Source organism: Alligator sinensis, unplaced genomic scaffold (genome assembly GCF_000455745.1).
Source record: "Alligator sinensis unplaced genomic scaffold, ASM45574v1 scaffold1354_1, whole genome shotgun sequence".
Taxonomy (NCBI): Eukaryota; Metazoa; Chordata; order Crocodylia; family Alligatoridae; genus Alligator; species Alligator sinensis.
This window is the reverse complement of record NW_005842344.1, coordinates 375560-391305: the sequence shown is the minus strand read 5'-3', so window position 1 is coordinate 391305 and position 15746 is coordinate 375560. Positions and strand designations below refer to the sequence as shown.

At 45.0% G+C, this 15746-nt stretch overlaps 1 protein-coding gene across 1 annotated transcript in view; it reads left to right on the top strand.

Annotated features, from left to right (window-relative positions):
- Window positions 1–5683: 5683 nt before the first annotated feature.
- Window positions 5684–15746, top strand: part of UPF1 (UPF1, RNA helicase and ATPase) — a 14927-nt gene continuing 4864 nt past the window's right edge. Inside the window, 19 exon segments of the mRNA XM_025210325.1 lie at window positions 5684–5716; window positions 6117–6259; window positions 7017–7106; window positions 7782–7949; window positions 8837–9017; window positions 9160–9321; window positions 9909–9993; window positions 10171–10269; window positions 10780–10888; window positions 11464–11623; window positions 11767–11885; window positions 12068–12232; window positions 12423–12537; window positions 12934–13077; window positions 13485–13698; window positions 13835–13952; window positions 14523–14679; window positions 14842–14984; window positions 15710–15746. The exon segment at window positions 15710–15746 is cut by the window's right edge and continues 3 nt beyond it. Coding sequence (XP_025066110.1) covers window positions 5684–5716; window positions 6117–6259; window positions 7017–7106; window positions 7782–7949; window positions 8837–9017; window positions 9160–9321; window positions 9909–9993; window positions 10171–10269; window positions 10780–10888; window positions 11464–11623; window positions 11767–11885; window positions 12068–12232; window positions 12423–12537; window positions 12934–13077; window positions 13485–13698; window positions 13835–13952; window positions 14523–14679; window positions 14842–14984; window positions 15710–15746 — 2442 coding nt within the window.

Sequence of the window (15746 nt, the reverse complement as noted above, 5' to 3'; positions counted from 1 at the left end):
GAAGTGCAGCCGTGGGGCTGGGGCTGGGGCCGGCCCAGGGCGGGCGAGCGAGCGAGCGAGAAGTGTCACCAAATGCACGACTCCCAACCAAGCGGCACCCCCAAAGCGCCAACCCCAGAAGCCGGGGGCAGCAGCAGCTCGTGTGTCAGCCCCGCGGGGCCCGTTCAGGGCCTGGGCCGGTTCCTTGGGCAGACGCAGAAACTATTGTGGCAAAAACTACAACGTGCCGCAGCTTTGTTCCTTCAAAAACAATATAAACCAAGTGTCCGTCTTCCACGGAGTGGGAAACGGCTCCGGGCCGCGTTCCCCTGCTCTTTTATTAAGCCAGCGAAATAGTCCGGGGCTGGGGGGGAAAGGTCTTTGCGAGCGTGTGGGCGCAGCCCCCTTCGTCCGGCGTCGGGAGTCTGCGCGACGCGCAGTCATCTTCGAGGAGTGAAAGAGGCTAAAAGCATCCGTGAGAATGTGTAAATAGGTAGAAATTAGGAAAAGAAAAGGTAAAGGGAGAGGTGGGGAAGGAGTCAAAGGTGAGTAAGGGAGACTTTAGGGCCCAACTTCAGTCGGGAACATGAGTGATGTTCTTCCCCGGGGTGCAGTGGGGCGGGTCTGCTGCTACCTGGGGCTTCGGCCTGGGCTTGGGAAGGAAGAGGACGGAGGATTTGAGTTGGGGTCGGACCACCGCAGAAGGAAATATAATCATCGAGGATTGCAGCTGCCTCGGCTGTGCGGCTCGGACGCTAGGAAACTTGTATTAGAAAGAAAAACGGCGGTTTCATACGTCGGGGCCGCAGCGTCTTATCCATCCCCGTGTGTGTGTGTGGTCCTGCTGCCCTGCAGCGAGCTGTTTGCAAACCGTGGGGACATTGAAACGCAAGTTTTAAAGGTGAATTGCAATGCTGGTAAAGCCCAGAATCGGCTCTAACAGGTGAAGCACGTTTCATTTTGGGTTGCGTTCTTGCTCGGTCTGTGCTCCTGCTGCCAATGCATCAAAGGCAGAAGTGGGGGTGCAGGTCCCTGCATTGGTTTTAGCTGCAGTTGCTGGTGTCGGTAGCAGAAACCCAGGCCCCTGAACTCGGGTCTTGACAGGGATTTCTCAGTTCACCTTTGTGTCTTTTTCTTGTGCGTTTATTTGGATGTCAAATCCGTACATTCAAACCCGGGTGCCAAAAAAGCACGCACGGTGACAGGACGGCTTGTTTGGTAGGGCAAAAAATAAACTTTTTTTCCAAGCGGTACGCAGGTTTGATCTCATCAAAACCCCGCATGTGCCAGACCTACAAGTTTAACCGGGTTGTGTTGTCCTGTGTGTATAGACATACTTTAACAGCATACGCGGGCACCGTGCTTGTACCGTGTATCGTCCTGTCATAAATTTCTAGGAGCTGTCATGCCACTTCTACATTTTCTTTGGTGGTTTGCTCACATCTGGCGGTGCTGCCTCGTGATTTTCCTGGTGAGTGCCGTACCAGCGTTAAAAGTCTCTGCCTCGGGATTAACACTAAAGGCATTTTCCTGTTTTGAAAGGAACACGTAAAGAAGATATTGAGGTAGCAAGGATCATCTACCCCCACTCAAGGGAAGATCTTATTTTGGAGTTTTATCAACAAGCTGCTGAATAGTTTTCAAAACTGGCAAAACAAGCACGAAGAAAAGCACTTTTTTTTTTTTTTTTTTTTTTTTTACCAAGCCTATATTTTTTCGCTGTTCTGTAGGCAGTATAAACCATAGTGTACCTCAGACCACGTTTGCTTTGTCTTTCCAGTTTCGGTACATATCTGTCCAGACTTGTGCATGTTAGCAGACCCAACTTGCGACCGTGTAGGAAATGGCACTTTCCCACATAAGGGCTTTCTTCCTGTGGCAGGCATTAAGCTGAGCACTTTGAAAGGCGTTGAAGTCGACTAGTGTCCCACTAGCAAGGGAATAAGGGGTCAGTGGTGCAAAAGTGATGGCCATACAGTTTCTTTCTTCACAGGTCAGCTGATGCGGCCCTTTTCTAAAGCCTGTATGTAAATCAGCCTTTCTGCACACACTGTTACACTCCTGATCTTCTAACTGCAGCTGTCTTACCTCTGTTTCTCACCACCTACTTCCTCTTCTCCCTTTCATGTTCTTCAGGGCCCTCTCCAGGCAGAGATTTAAAATAGCTGCTTTTGGCACGTTAGCTGATATGCCCACTGACAAGTTTTTTAAAGTCTACTGTAGAGGAGGGACACGGCTCAACTCAACTGCTAATATGCTCAACTGGTTGAAAAACTGCTTGGCAGAGGCTAGCCGGATAGGGCTGTAGTCTGGAGTGTGGGAGACTCGGGTTTGGTTTCTTGCGCCTCCAGATCTCTTACGTGATCGTGGGCATGTTACTCGGACTCTGTGCCTCACTTTTCCCGTCTGTAAAGCGGGGAACTCTGAAATGCACTGCCCTGTAGGACACTGAGGGTGGATAGGCATTTAGTAAAGCGCTTGTACTCTAAGGTAAGGTAATAGATGGAAAGGGTGCCGTGCTTCCTGTCTACATGAGTCTTCTAAAAGCACATGGTCTGAAATGCTGACAGCACACCGTGCAGTCTAGCTGTATACGGCTCAGGTGTTCGTTGTGTAAGGATTTGTACATCCCGCTGAAACTGTCTTTTATCATTGTCCTTCCTCTTCGCCCCTTCTTGTCTGTTTGGACTCGCTTGCTTTATCCCAGTAAACAGATTTTATGTTCTTTGTTTCTTGAAGGCCTAGCACATGCTTCTGGCTACTTAAAAAATCCCCAAGTGCTGGTGCTGGGACAGCATACGACCCTGTTTTGCAGCTAAGCCAGGCAGCGCTGGAATGGGTATTATTCCCGGTAGTAATCACAGAGAAGTAGGGCTGGAAGAGGTCATCTAGTCCAACCCCGTAGAGTCGAGTCCCATAGTCTGAAGTGGACTCTTTTCCAGCAATGGGCCTGGCATTTTACCTGTTGAGTTTTGCAGCTGTTTCCCTTTCCACAGCTTTAAACATGCTGTCTAACTCCTAAGCAGAAGGGCAGGAAGTGTATATGCTTTTGCCCGTGTATGCATCAGCTACCAGGGATTGCTAGCTACTGGCACAGGCAGTGCCTTTTTGAAGAAATTGAGAACAAAATTTCCACGTTATTCTTATTGTTGATTTGGAAAATAACTTCTCCTCTCAGGAGAAACTTCTGTTTAGAGACTCTTTCAGGTACTTTCTCTCAGCAGAGAGAGCAATGCCATTCAGTAACTTTGTCCCCAGGGTTTTCTCTGGTGTTTCTTGTTGATTACTTTTGCTAAGGAACAGGTCAGCTACTTCTAGAGTGCCGGTTTCTCTTAACCTCCCTCCCACTTCTTAAACAGTTTATGAGAGGGTGGTTAAGTTCATTGTGCTGAAACTTGGCAGTCAGTACATTTTTAAGCCTAAGAGAAGCCCCCCTTTAATAGCTGGGTGACCGTGTCAAACTTTTAACAATATGTACAGAAGCTAAAATTGCAAGAAGGTTTTAAGACAACAGTTGAGTCACTTCCTCATTGCTAGTTTGCCAAGCCCTGAAACGAGGCGATAGGTTTTTCCTAGCAACAGGTGACATCATTCATGCCCGAAGATGTGACAGGATGAAAGGTCCCGAGCACCTACCTTGGGCGGAACGGAGCACGGCACAGTCTCTTCACTGCTGGCACACTTTTAATTTCACTTCACTTCATTTCCCCCAAGGAACCTTTTAGTTTCACTGCCCTTTGAAATAATAATAGTAGAAACAGTTAAAAAGCCTCTATAATTAGTGGCACCAGTTATCCACACTTGTTTAAGTATTCAAACATTTTGATTAAATTCATCAGCTGACTTTTTAAATATATAATTACTTTTTGAAATAGGCCAGTTACAGTCAAAGTGTCATTGGCACATGTCTGGTGTTTGTGCTTGTAAAAATTCAAATGAGTTTGAGGCGTGAATATTCTCTGCATGGTTCATGACCAGTTAAGCTACTCCTATATGAAATGCCATTTTTATGTTTATTTAAAGAACTACCTGTTATCTTGTGGCAGGTGGTGAGGCGGGGGACCTTCAGTCTAATCTGCTTTTGTATGCTGGTGCATTTTCTCCAACTATTGGAAATGTTTCTTCCTCTCTGTTTTCTTAGCAATATTGATCCCTCACATTGCTGTATTCTTGTTCCTTAAACCTGTTGGCTATCATTTTAATAGCTACATTTGCAGAGCATTGCATTTATGCTAACAGTTCACACTCTTGGGTTGACTGGAGGCACATGGCCCTGCATCTTGTACTGCACCTGGGACACTTCTATGGTTGCAAGTTTCAAAAAGTGTTCTCGTTTGTACTTTGTAAATTAGTACTTACTTGTTTTCAGAATCAACTCTGGGAACTGGATGTTAACTATCATGCATACCAAAAACTAGTTTGCAGAGGTTTCCAGATGGGATATTCAGGGAAGTGGGTTTATGGTCTCCTAATTTTATGTAGCTTTTGAATTGCAACTTGGGGTGGGGTGGTGGGAGTCTTAAGGCTGCTCCCCCAAGATAGCTAGTGTCCAAATGACAATTATCTCTTAATATGGAACCTGGAAGGAGTGCGCCTTCTTACTACTTGGCCTTGGCTCAGATATTAATTACTGATATATTTCTTCAGAAAATCCTTGAGTTCAGTGATGGGGGCAACAAGTCTGACTAAAACCAGAAATAAGTTAAAGGGCCTTGGTCTCCTTTAATGCAAGGCTTTGCTTTCTTGCCTTTGGGCTGGTGGGAGATGATGGAAAGCAGTATTTCATTGTTTGGGGGAAGTAAAGCAATGTAATTTTAAATTTACTGATATTTTATTCCCCCACCCCAAGGGTTACTAGCATGTAGTACTGATTCAGAACGTTACTTTAAGCCTATGCTAATCAATGTGGTCAGGTTATCGTGTTTACTTTCCTGATGGTGAATTTAGGATTAAGCAGTATGCCTCTCAATATTATTCCTAATTGTTTCCTTGCTTTTTGAAAGCTGTTGTTCATAACAGATTGAAGCTGGAGCCACCAGTTCCACGTGGCACTGTCTTCTGTACTGGTCTCACTTCACTCTGAGTTGTCTCAGATTATTTTCTTAATGACATTCATTCCTGGGATTCAAAGCAGGTAAACCCAAATCATTCCAGATATGGGGGAAGACTGGAAATTCAGTGTCTTTACCATTATATGCTAGATGTGTCTGAAAGCTTGCCATTATCTTATGGGGCATTCTTGCCTTGTGCTGATCCCTAGCAGTTGGAGAACATAAAAGCCAAATATATTTGTACCATGAATAAGGCTTGGAGTACAAGCTCTGCTGACACAGCAGCAGCAAGTGTTGCAAGGTTTCCTACTTGGGTGGGTAGTGCTCCATTAGTGCCAGGATAAAGCAATATTTCCGTTGCATGCTTGGTGTGTATAGGCTTTATTGCTCTGCATCTTTGACATATTGTTATTCAGAAACTTGGCTGATGAAATATCTGTTAACGTTGTATCTAGTGGTACTTGTTTTCTTGAATATTTCAACTATTTGGGTTGGTCTAATAAAAGATATCAAATTCACCCAAGGAACCTTGTCTGTCATAGTGATAATAGCACTTATTAGGTGTTGGTTTTTTTTTTCAATTGAAAGACTTATGAAATAGCTAGAACATGCTTAAAATATTTGAAGTTCATTAATTTTCATTCTGACCTAATATGGAATACAGTTTTGTGGTGCAGGGTGTTAAAGTTAGTTCTGCACTATATGTGCAGTATGCATTTTGGGTTGGAGAATTAGACATAGTTGGGGCAGACCGAACAATAGTTTTTGCTTAGAAACTTGCTTCAGTGTATTTTTATGCGCCTCTCATTTCTTCAGGATTTTTTGGTTCATTTACTCATTTGCCCTTCCTGTGCTGTGATTGTGATGACCCCTTTGTGAATAAGCAAAGGGGAAAGGACAGAAGTGTTCCTTTAGTTACCAATATATGCTCCTATTATCCGTACTTGACATTTTTATCTCCCTCCTTCCTAACTTTCTTCAAATTATCACAAGACTTTGTGAAGGGATGGAAGGTACTGGCCTCCCAGCTTTCTAGCATGGGATAGAGTTTGATTTTTAAGTTTAACTACCCACTTTCCGTTTTAGGTTAATGGACCTGATGGCATCCTACAGAACGGTGCCGTGGATGATAATGTGGCTAAAACCAGCCAACTTCTGGCAGAGTTGAACTTTGAAGAAGATGAAGAAGACACCTATTATACCAAGGATCTTCCTGTGCATGCTTGCAGGTAGGCTGTGAAGGGGAGCTGCTTGGGCTTCAGCCTTCAAAATGAAAGTGGCACGTCTCTGGCACAGGCAGTGTCACTAATCCCAGGGAGGCATCGGAATCCATGCAGGTACGCTGCAACGTATGGTTCTTGTCATCTTGGTTTGCCCAAACTTAACTGCGGGCCAAAAGAAATGAGCATCTCAGTAGCAGTGATATTTAGCCAGCTTTTAGGGACAAGTGTTAGCGTGGCGTTCTGAACGCCTTGGAGGCAGCGCTGTAGATGTGTCCAACTGATGTCTTGAGTTCTGCTTAGTAAATACACAAACGCTCAATCGGCGCACAGACAGCACGTGTGTAGTTTAGCCCAAATACGAGCAGCTTTCCTCTGCTGCAGTGACTGTGTGCCTTAACGTTGCATCGCTGGGAAGATAGTGCCCTCTGGTGAGCCTTAAATATGTAATGCATTGGCCCGCTCGCTTTTCAGAATCGGGCCCCCTGCTGAAATGCTCTCACTTCCAACCAGGGTGCGTTTGACTTCAGAATGAAATCTGCTGTCGTGCAACGTGGATGGATACGAGTGAGACCAAGCTGATCGATACGGAGTTGATCAAAATGACAAGAACGTGGAATAATATTTTAACCCATGCTTGTGGTGTTGCTCCTGCGCTTCTCATTGCTAGTTTCATCTTTTGTCTGCGTTTCACTGAATAGTTTGTAATGTTTACGTCCCTGCAAATACAAAGTTACGTGATCTAGTTTTTCCTTTTTTGTTCTAGTTACTGTGGCATTCATGACCCAGCCTGCGTGGTTTACTGCAACACCAGCAAAAAGTGGTTCTGCAATGGGCGTGGCAATACATCCGGCAGGTAAGGCTCAAGGGACAGAAGGGACGATCGTTCTGTGGTTGCAGGTGGAACACATTCAGTTTCCAGTGTAGCACGCGGTACTTCCCTTTGTGACAGTTGACTGGAAAGGAAAGTTGTCTTGTAAGCATCGGCTTTTTACCTACAGTGCTAACAAACTGTAACTTGCCATGTTTGCTGACAAGTGAGGTACAGGTATCGTCATGAAAGCTTCCAGGCTCCCTCTCTACCGGCCGTCCTATCGCCGCTAACGCATACTGACGGGACCTGTCCTTGTGAAAGGCAATAATCTTTTTCTGAATGAGGCTTCCAGTCCTTTCATTCCCTCATCCCCTGTTTATTAGGTGAATATGCTGCCGCTGCTGCTTTGTATCTGCAGCTATTGCTCGGCAGCATTAATAACTGCTGGTCTGGCCCTGCAGTTGATCCAAGTAACTTTTTTTGAAATCCTTCTTTGACAAATGTCCTGTATCATTCAAGCAGTGAAAGACTGCAGAAGCACCACCAGTCTTTTGCTAAAAAGAAACAGGGGTGTTCACAGTAAATGCAGAGGGTTTTTCTGTTGTTTGTAATACTAGCTGAGCTCTTCGTTGGCCTTAAATTAGGACTAAACCAGACTAGGGGCTTGTCAATGGTTATATGCTGTGTACAAACTTGCATATGTTCTGGTTGTTTCAGCCACATTGTAAACCATCTGGTGAGAGCCAAATGCAAGGAGGTAACTCTCCACAAAGACGGGCCTCTTGGAGAGACTGTCTTGGAGTGCTACAATTGTGGATGCCGGAACGTGTTCCTCCTTGGCTTCATTCCTGCAAAGGCTGACTCGGTAGTAGTCTTGCTGTGCAGGTAAGAGAATCCCTTTTTTGGGAGTTCCTATACAGATAGATAGCCTCATGTATTTTTAGAAGACAGTGCTATTCTCATTGTCATGCAATACAAAAATATTGCCTGTATTCCGGCACGTGTACTGGCTTTGCGCATTACATAAAATCATACGCTTCAGTAAGGGTGTCTCTTAATTTGGAAGGAATGGGAGGGCTTTCCCTCCATCAGACTCGTTACTGGTTTACCGCGTGTTTACCAAAGTAACGAACCAAATTAAGACAAACTAAATTTAGTTGTGGATCGTGGCTTCAGCTATGTGTGTTTTATTGTGCTGTAGCTTGCCATTGATGGTGACCAGGCATTGGCAGTGCCTCTGTCCCCACTGCTTTAACCTATGGCATGTTTTAGGGTGTCCTTGGTATTTTGGATCTTGTTCCTTGGCGGTGTGGGCTTGAAGTGAGGACAGGGGGATTCCTTGGCTTAAGGATTGCCTGCACACACACAAGACTGTACTCCATGGCCTCTCTCAGTGGTGTGACGGTAGATCTATTTCTATGGCAGGCTTCTTACATTGTGTAACTGAGCATCAGAACTAGCCCTCAGGCTCTCTTCTGACATGCTGCATATGGTATACAGCCCTAATGAGCAGTGACCAAGAAGCAGATGCCTATCGAGAAGTTTGATACCCTAGCTGTGGAAATTTTCAGTCAGGAAATATCATTTGTTGGGTGATTCTGGAGAAGCCATTTCCATGGTCAAAGCAGCAAATACAACAGCTGATCTTTGTAGACTGATGGCCCAGCTTATTTTTCCTGTGTTATGAAAGGGAAAAAAAACTTCACGAGGATAAACTTGTGCTTACACTTGTCTAATTTAATAAATTCTTTTTCAATATCTTGGTTGTGCAGGCAACCATGTGCCAGTCAGAGCAGTTTAAAGGATATTAATTGGGACAGTTCACAGTGGCAGCCTCTTATCCAAGACCGCTGCTTCCTTTCCTGGCTGGTAAAGATTCCCTCTGAACAGGAGCAGCTGCGAGCCCGTCAGATCACAGCTCAGCAAATTAACAAACTGGAGGAACTCTGGAAGGTACGTGCCCCTGCATACACATGGGTTGTGAAGCACAATGGAAATCCTGCTGTTCATCCTCCCCTGTCGTACTGTGGAAGGTCGGCAGTTTCGCAGCCTGGTCCTGGTGGCTCAGACCATGACATTTGTTTTCTGATTCTAGGAAAACCCCTCTGCAACCCTTGAAGACTTGGAAAAACCTGGTGTTGATGAAGAACCGCAGCATGTCTTACTTCGATATGAGGATGCTTATCAGTACCAAAATATCTTTGGACCTTTAGTTAAGCTGGAGGCAGACTATGACAAGAAACTCAAGGAATCCCAGGTAATGCTGAAAGATGCTTGGTTAGCTGCGCTGGCACACATTGACAAAGCTAACATCCCAGTGCTGGGGTTTGAAACTGTCCTGAATTCAGCCTTTTCCGAGTGTTCCTCGATCGTGGTTCTGTGAAGGATGTCCCATCTCTGAGAGAACTGACCAGGGTCACTGGCTCTTCCTCTCCCCCATGCAATCTCCCTTGCCTGGCCAACAATTTGAATTCAAATATAAGCTGTCAGTGGAAATGCGGATATTAGTTGGGGGTGATCACCTGGCCTGTGAGATCATCGCACGCTTATATAGAATGCCTGAAACGTCGGTGTCCAAAGCAGCATTTGCAAAGAAAATAAAGAAATTGGAGATGATGGGTTGGTTACACAAAGGAACCTCATTCTGTAGAAATAGTTCAATACATGAATGAGGGAAAACTGACTTTTACTTTGAGCATAAATATTTGCCTGTTCTATAACATTTTGAGCCTTTCTGGTTGTTATTTCCCAGCATTAGAGTATAAATGGATGATAACCAAGAAATAGATATGATATTTAGCAAACAGGTTAAGAAAGTAAAATACGTCTTTTCTTTACAATTAGACCCAGGATAACATCACAGTGAGATGGGACCTAGGCTTAAACAAGAAGAGAATTGCTTACTTCACTTTGCCAAAGACTGACTCAGGTAATAGTGACTTTGTTGCCTAGTTCTTCCTTTTGGTGGCCAGGAAGTAGCATTCAAATATTGGACAAATATGATGCTGTGATTTGGGGCAGAAAAGTTCCAAATTTTTGTTTTCTGTTGGAGGGTGGGCTCACCTGTACCGATTTTGGAAGTAACTGCTTTTAATTGTCATCTTAGATATGCGTCTTATGCAAGGAGATGAGATCTGCCTGAGGTATAAAGGAGACCTGGCCCCTCTGTGGAAAGGAATTGGTCATGTTATCAAAGTCCCGGATAGTATCCTTTACTTCATAAGCCTTTGAGAATGGAGATGCAGATCATTTGCTTTTGGCTAGATTGTAATCGAGTGAATTAGTCAGTGTGGTTTTGTTTCTTTGGGGGGTGGGGGGATTGAAGCACTTCAGAGGAAAAAATGGCATTACTGGTGCTTCTTGGCCAACCCTGCTTACCATCCCAGTCATTAGTGCACATACATTTATCTGCAACTTTGGGCAAGACTCTCTCTCTCCAAACTCCATCTTGGTTAAATAAGGGATAATGGCACTCTGCTGGGCCACTGTGAGGACACCTACATTAAGGATTGTGAGATACCCTGATGCTATGAAGATGAGGTCATATAAATAGCTAAAGAGTGTCAATTATTGGAAACGGGTAAAAGCGAAAGAAAAAGAAGTATATTTGAAATCACTCTACTCACTGTCAGGCAAGGATCTGCTAAATGAGTGGAAAACAAAGAATCAAACTCCAAAAGCGAGCTATAGATTACTACTTAACGAGGCTCTGCAGATTATGGTGATGAGATAGCCATTGAGCTGAGAAGCAGCGTTGGAGCACCTGTGGAGGTTACTCATAACTTCCAGGTGGATTTTGTTTGGAAGTCTACTTCATTTGACAGGTATGCCACCTTACTGGTGTGGAGAAGGCAGTCGAGATGTTTGATGTGACTTCTTTCCTTCAGTTCAATTGTCTTTTCCTCTTGTTGAATAAAAGAGTAAATTCAGCATCTGTTTTGCAAAATGCCAGGAGATATTGCCAGATTTGGTACCTGCAGCTCAATATTTGGATTTTTTTTTAGTCGAGAGGCTTTTATTTGCATCAAAAAACACCATTTAACTATGTACTTGTGCACCTCCCTTCTGAATGCAGGTATTTTAAGTGTGAGATGTGGAACAAAGAATTTAGATGAACTAAAAGACCATTTTCCCACCTCCTCCTAAAAACTGATGTTGGTGTTTGTTGAGCAAGCTGCTGTATTGGAAATGCCCAAGACTCTCCCACTTCTGTCTTGTCCAGAACGTGCTTAAAAACAAGTGTGTTGAAAGTCCAGGTGTTGAAAGTGTGTCTCCTTCCCAAACTGCAGATTTATAAGTTAACATTTTGAGTTTGTGCCTGGTATCTGGTTTAACCTTTTTATTGCATGATTGTAATATTTTTGGTTCATATTTTGTGGTCGGATGTTCTTGCTTTCAGAATGCAAAGTGCTTTAAAAACATTTGCAGTGGATGAAACTTCTGTGTCTGGCTACATCTACCACAAGCTGTTAGGTCATGAGGTAGAAGATGTGATTATTAAATGCCAGCTGCCAAAGCGTTTTACAGCGCAAGGACTGCCTGACCTCAACCATTCTCAGGTAATTCTATCTCTTAGCAGCAGACAGAATTCAATAAAAGGGGCGTGTGTGCAGACTGCAGGTCAGATCTGAATAGAAAAATATTGTAATAACCTAACCTGCTTGCAGTTTAAGTACATGTTTAATGGAAGCATTTCTTTCAGGTTTATGCTGTGAAGACTGTCTTGCAGCGTCCTCTGAGCCTTATCCAAGGTCCCCCCGGCACAGGAAAAACAGTGACATCAGCAACGATTGTCTACCATCTAGCTAGGCAGGGCAATGGGTAAGAACTCTTACCCGTTCTTTTATATAAGCGAAGGTTCTTTGATAGCTGGAAAATCTCATTAAGCTGTTGTGATCAAAATACTTTTGTTGAGGTTGACCCGTCTCTGGTAGAAATGCTCAGTGTGGAACAAACAGGTTAAGTGCTAGTCTTACCATTCTCCTTCCATCTAATTTTTAAAGGCCCGTGTTAGTTTGTGCCCCAAGTAACATAGCTGTGGATCAGCTGACCGAGAAGATTCATCAGACGGGACTGAAAGTGGTTCGCCTGTGTGCTAAAAGTCGTGAGGCAATCGATTCTCCTGTATCTTTCTTGGCATTGCACAACCAGATCAGAAACATGGACAGGTAAGAAAATCGTGCAAGAAACCTCAAATGTTGGCCAGATACACTTGGCCCAATTTTTTTATCTCTGTGGACTGTGTTCAACACACACCACTGCAAACTGGCAGGCAGTTCCCGGGCATTGAGTAACTGAAGTGTTATACTTGAATTGTACCGTGATTTCATCTTGAGGGTTAATTCTTTTGCTCTGCAGTATGCCTGAGCTTCAGAAACTGCAGCAGCTGAAAGATGAAACTGGAGAATTGTCATCTGCTGATGAGAAGCGTTATCGTGCACTGAAGCGAACAGCAGAACGTGAATTACTTATGGTATATATAGCCTCCTTTGCCTTGCTTTTCGGGAGAACTCCATATTTTGCAGGCTAGCGCTTGCTAGATCATGTCTGTTTACTTGCATTAGTAATATGGGAATTATAACTTTTTAATGACTCTTGGGGAATGTACTTCCCTTTTTTGTTTTTGGTTTTTTTTTGTTTTAAATAGCTGCCTCTCCAGCTTGGCTGCATTTCATGAGTAGAGACGTGTAGTTTGTTAAGCCTCTTGGGAATTTTTTGGGTTGAAAGTTACTAAAACTCTCTAGTGTCTCTATGAAAAGATAATCAGCTGATACACGTCTTGGTTATGTTGAGCAACACATTTAATTATTCCCCAAATTCTTACAAATGCTGCTGCTGTAGTACTTGTGCATGGGCTTTTTGTCTCCAGAATGCAGATGTTATCTGCTGCACGTGTGTGGGAGCAGGTGACCCGAGACTTGCGAAAATGCAGTTCCGCTCCATTTTAATTGATGAAAGCACGCAGGCTACTGAACCGGAGTGTATGGTGCCCGTGGTTCTTGGAGCAAAGCAGGTAGGTTGGGGTCACTTTACAGATCCATCACGGAAGCTGTAAGCTGGTTGGTCACTTTCTGCACGGAGAGGGCAGTCCCTTATTGCCGGTCTGAATTTCTTGCATTCTGTGAATCAAAATCATCCCATTTCCAAGGGGCGATCTTGGCTCCCAGTATAACTGATTCATTCAGTTGTCTCACTGGAAGGTCACCAATCAGTTACTTCAGGGAGCTACATGTTAGGTTAGGGCTCCAGTCTGTTGCTGGACATAAAGCACTTGAGAAAATCCTCAAGCTAATTTTACTGACGATTTTAGAGTAATATGGAGCCTGATTTGAAGTCACTATCTGGCCCAGTTTTCAAGCAACTTGATCTGCCCAAAAGCTTCAGAAGCATATGCAAACTGTGTGTGTTCCTTCTCCACAGCTGATCCTCGTCGGTGACCACTGCCAGCTGGGTCCTGTTGTGATGTGTAAGAAAGCTGCAAAGGCAGGCCTGTCTCAGTCTCTCTTTGAGAGGCTTGTGGTGTTGGGGATCCGTCCAATCCGCCTGCAAGTGCAGTATCGGATGCACCCTGCACTTAGTGCTTTTCCATCCAACATCTTCTACGAGGGCTCTCTCCAGAACGGCGTCACTGCAGGTAAATCAGGACTGGCACAGTACAAACTGCCTTCTCTGTAATGGAGAACAGCAGTAGTAGTGGAGTGCCTTTAAGATGCCTTTAATCTGAAAGGAGCAATGTGAATGTCTTGCTTTGTTCTCTTCTTGCTCCTCAGCGGACCGTGTGAAAAAGGGATTTGATTTCCAGTGGCCCCAGCCAGATAAGCCGATGTTCTTCTATGTGACCCAGGGGCAGGAAGAAATTGCCAGTTCAGGCACCTCTTACTTGAACAGGTAAAGAAACTTCAGTGTCAGTGTTACGTTCCGAACATGCCTAAGTAACACTTCCGGATGACCAGTGTTCACACTCGGGGTATGGGTACACATACTCATTTTCAAAGCAGGCTGAGATCCTGCACAGAGCTGTGATAGCGGAGTATAAATGCATTGCAGCAGCCTGCTCACGTGTGCTGCTGCGTAGAAGCATTGGGCCCCATTTTACACTCCTTCCTGAAGTGCTAATGCTCCTCCTTGGAGTTATTGGAGGTGTCACCTCAGAGCATAGATCACATTGTAAGGAGTAAATGCTGCTCAGTGTGTGCGTGTGTCAGGGGCAGTTACGTAGCCTCCCATGCCCTCAGTTGCTCCTCCAGCAAGTGTACTTTGGTCTTTGTGCAGCTGCTGGGATTGCTTGTCCTGGCTCATCTATATGTACTTAATACCATGGGAATGATGCAGGCTCAGTTTCTCTAAATGCTTCCCGTCCATTGTGGTGTTGGAACGGTGCCTACAGCACTGCTGCAATGCAGCAAGTCTTACTAAGTAACTTAAAAAACCGGTAAATAAACCAATCTCTCCTCCTAGGACGGAAGCTGCTAATGTGGAGAAGATAACTACAAAACTGTTGAAAGCTGGTGCCAAACCAGATCAGATTGGCATTATTACACCCTACGAGGGCCAGCGATCTTACCTGGTGCAGTACATGCAGTTCAGCGGGTCCTTGCATACAAAGCTCTACCAGGTACAAAGCTTCTGACACGGTGGAATTCCAGATATTTCTGTCTGCCTTTCACATGCATGCCGTGTGCAGCCAAGTGCATTGCGCCGCCAGTCATAGCATAGTTCTCTTCCTAGCGCTGGGCTTCCGACGGGACATGGCTTACGTGGTGTTTCTTCCTTTCAGGAAGTGGAAATCGCAAGTGTCGATGCTTTCCAGGGACGGGAGAAGGATTTTATTATCCTTTCTTGCGTAAGAGCCAATGAGCACCAAGGAATTGGATTTTTAAATGATCCCAGACGTCTTAACGTGGCTCTTACCAGAGCAAGGTACGGTAGTACTCCAGGGGCATGTGGCAGGCCCTCCCAGTGTGAGCAAGCTGCTGCCCCACAGATTAAGGTGCTGGGAGCGCCAGAATAAACCAAATGGAATGTGGAAAGGATTCGGGCTCCTCTGCCGCTGCTTCCATCATGTGGTGCTTACAGGTGTCACTGTAAGAGCAAGAGCGGGGAACCCAAGCAGGCATGTGTGTGCCAGTTAATGCTGAGGCCGATTCCACTTTTTTTGACTCTTCTAAATGGAGAAATAAGCCAGTACTGCATAATTCAGGAATTGCATTGGAGGTGTAGAGGTCAAATTTAAGGCTGTCAGCATTTAACTGCAGGCACAGATGTCAGCAGCTCAGCTAAGACCGCATGTTCGAACCTGCTGCAGTCCCACGTGCAGCTCCTCTCCCGACTGCCCTTGACAGCTGCTGGTGCTGGCAGCCCTGGGGAGCTGCGGCGAGGAGCGTGCATGAAACCAGTCAGGATTCTGGGAACTCCGCTGCTTTACAGGAAGCCCAGAGCACGGGTAGTTGAGAGGTGCTCTAGGATCTGTGCTTTCCTTGCAGTGCATGCATACTCTGATGGGAGGGGGCATTGCAGCCGTGGAGGGGAAGAGTTTGCCCTGTGAACATGCATCTGATTCTGCTTTCTGTCAAACCATTTTATTGAGGGGCGGGAGGGGAAGAGTTGACTGTCAGGTGTATCTGACTTGGCTATTGGATCTACAGATATGGAGTCATTATTGTTGGGAACCCAAAGGCTCTG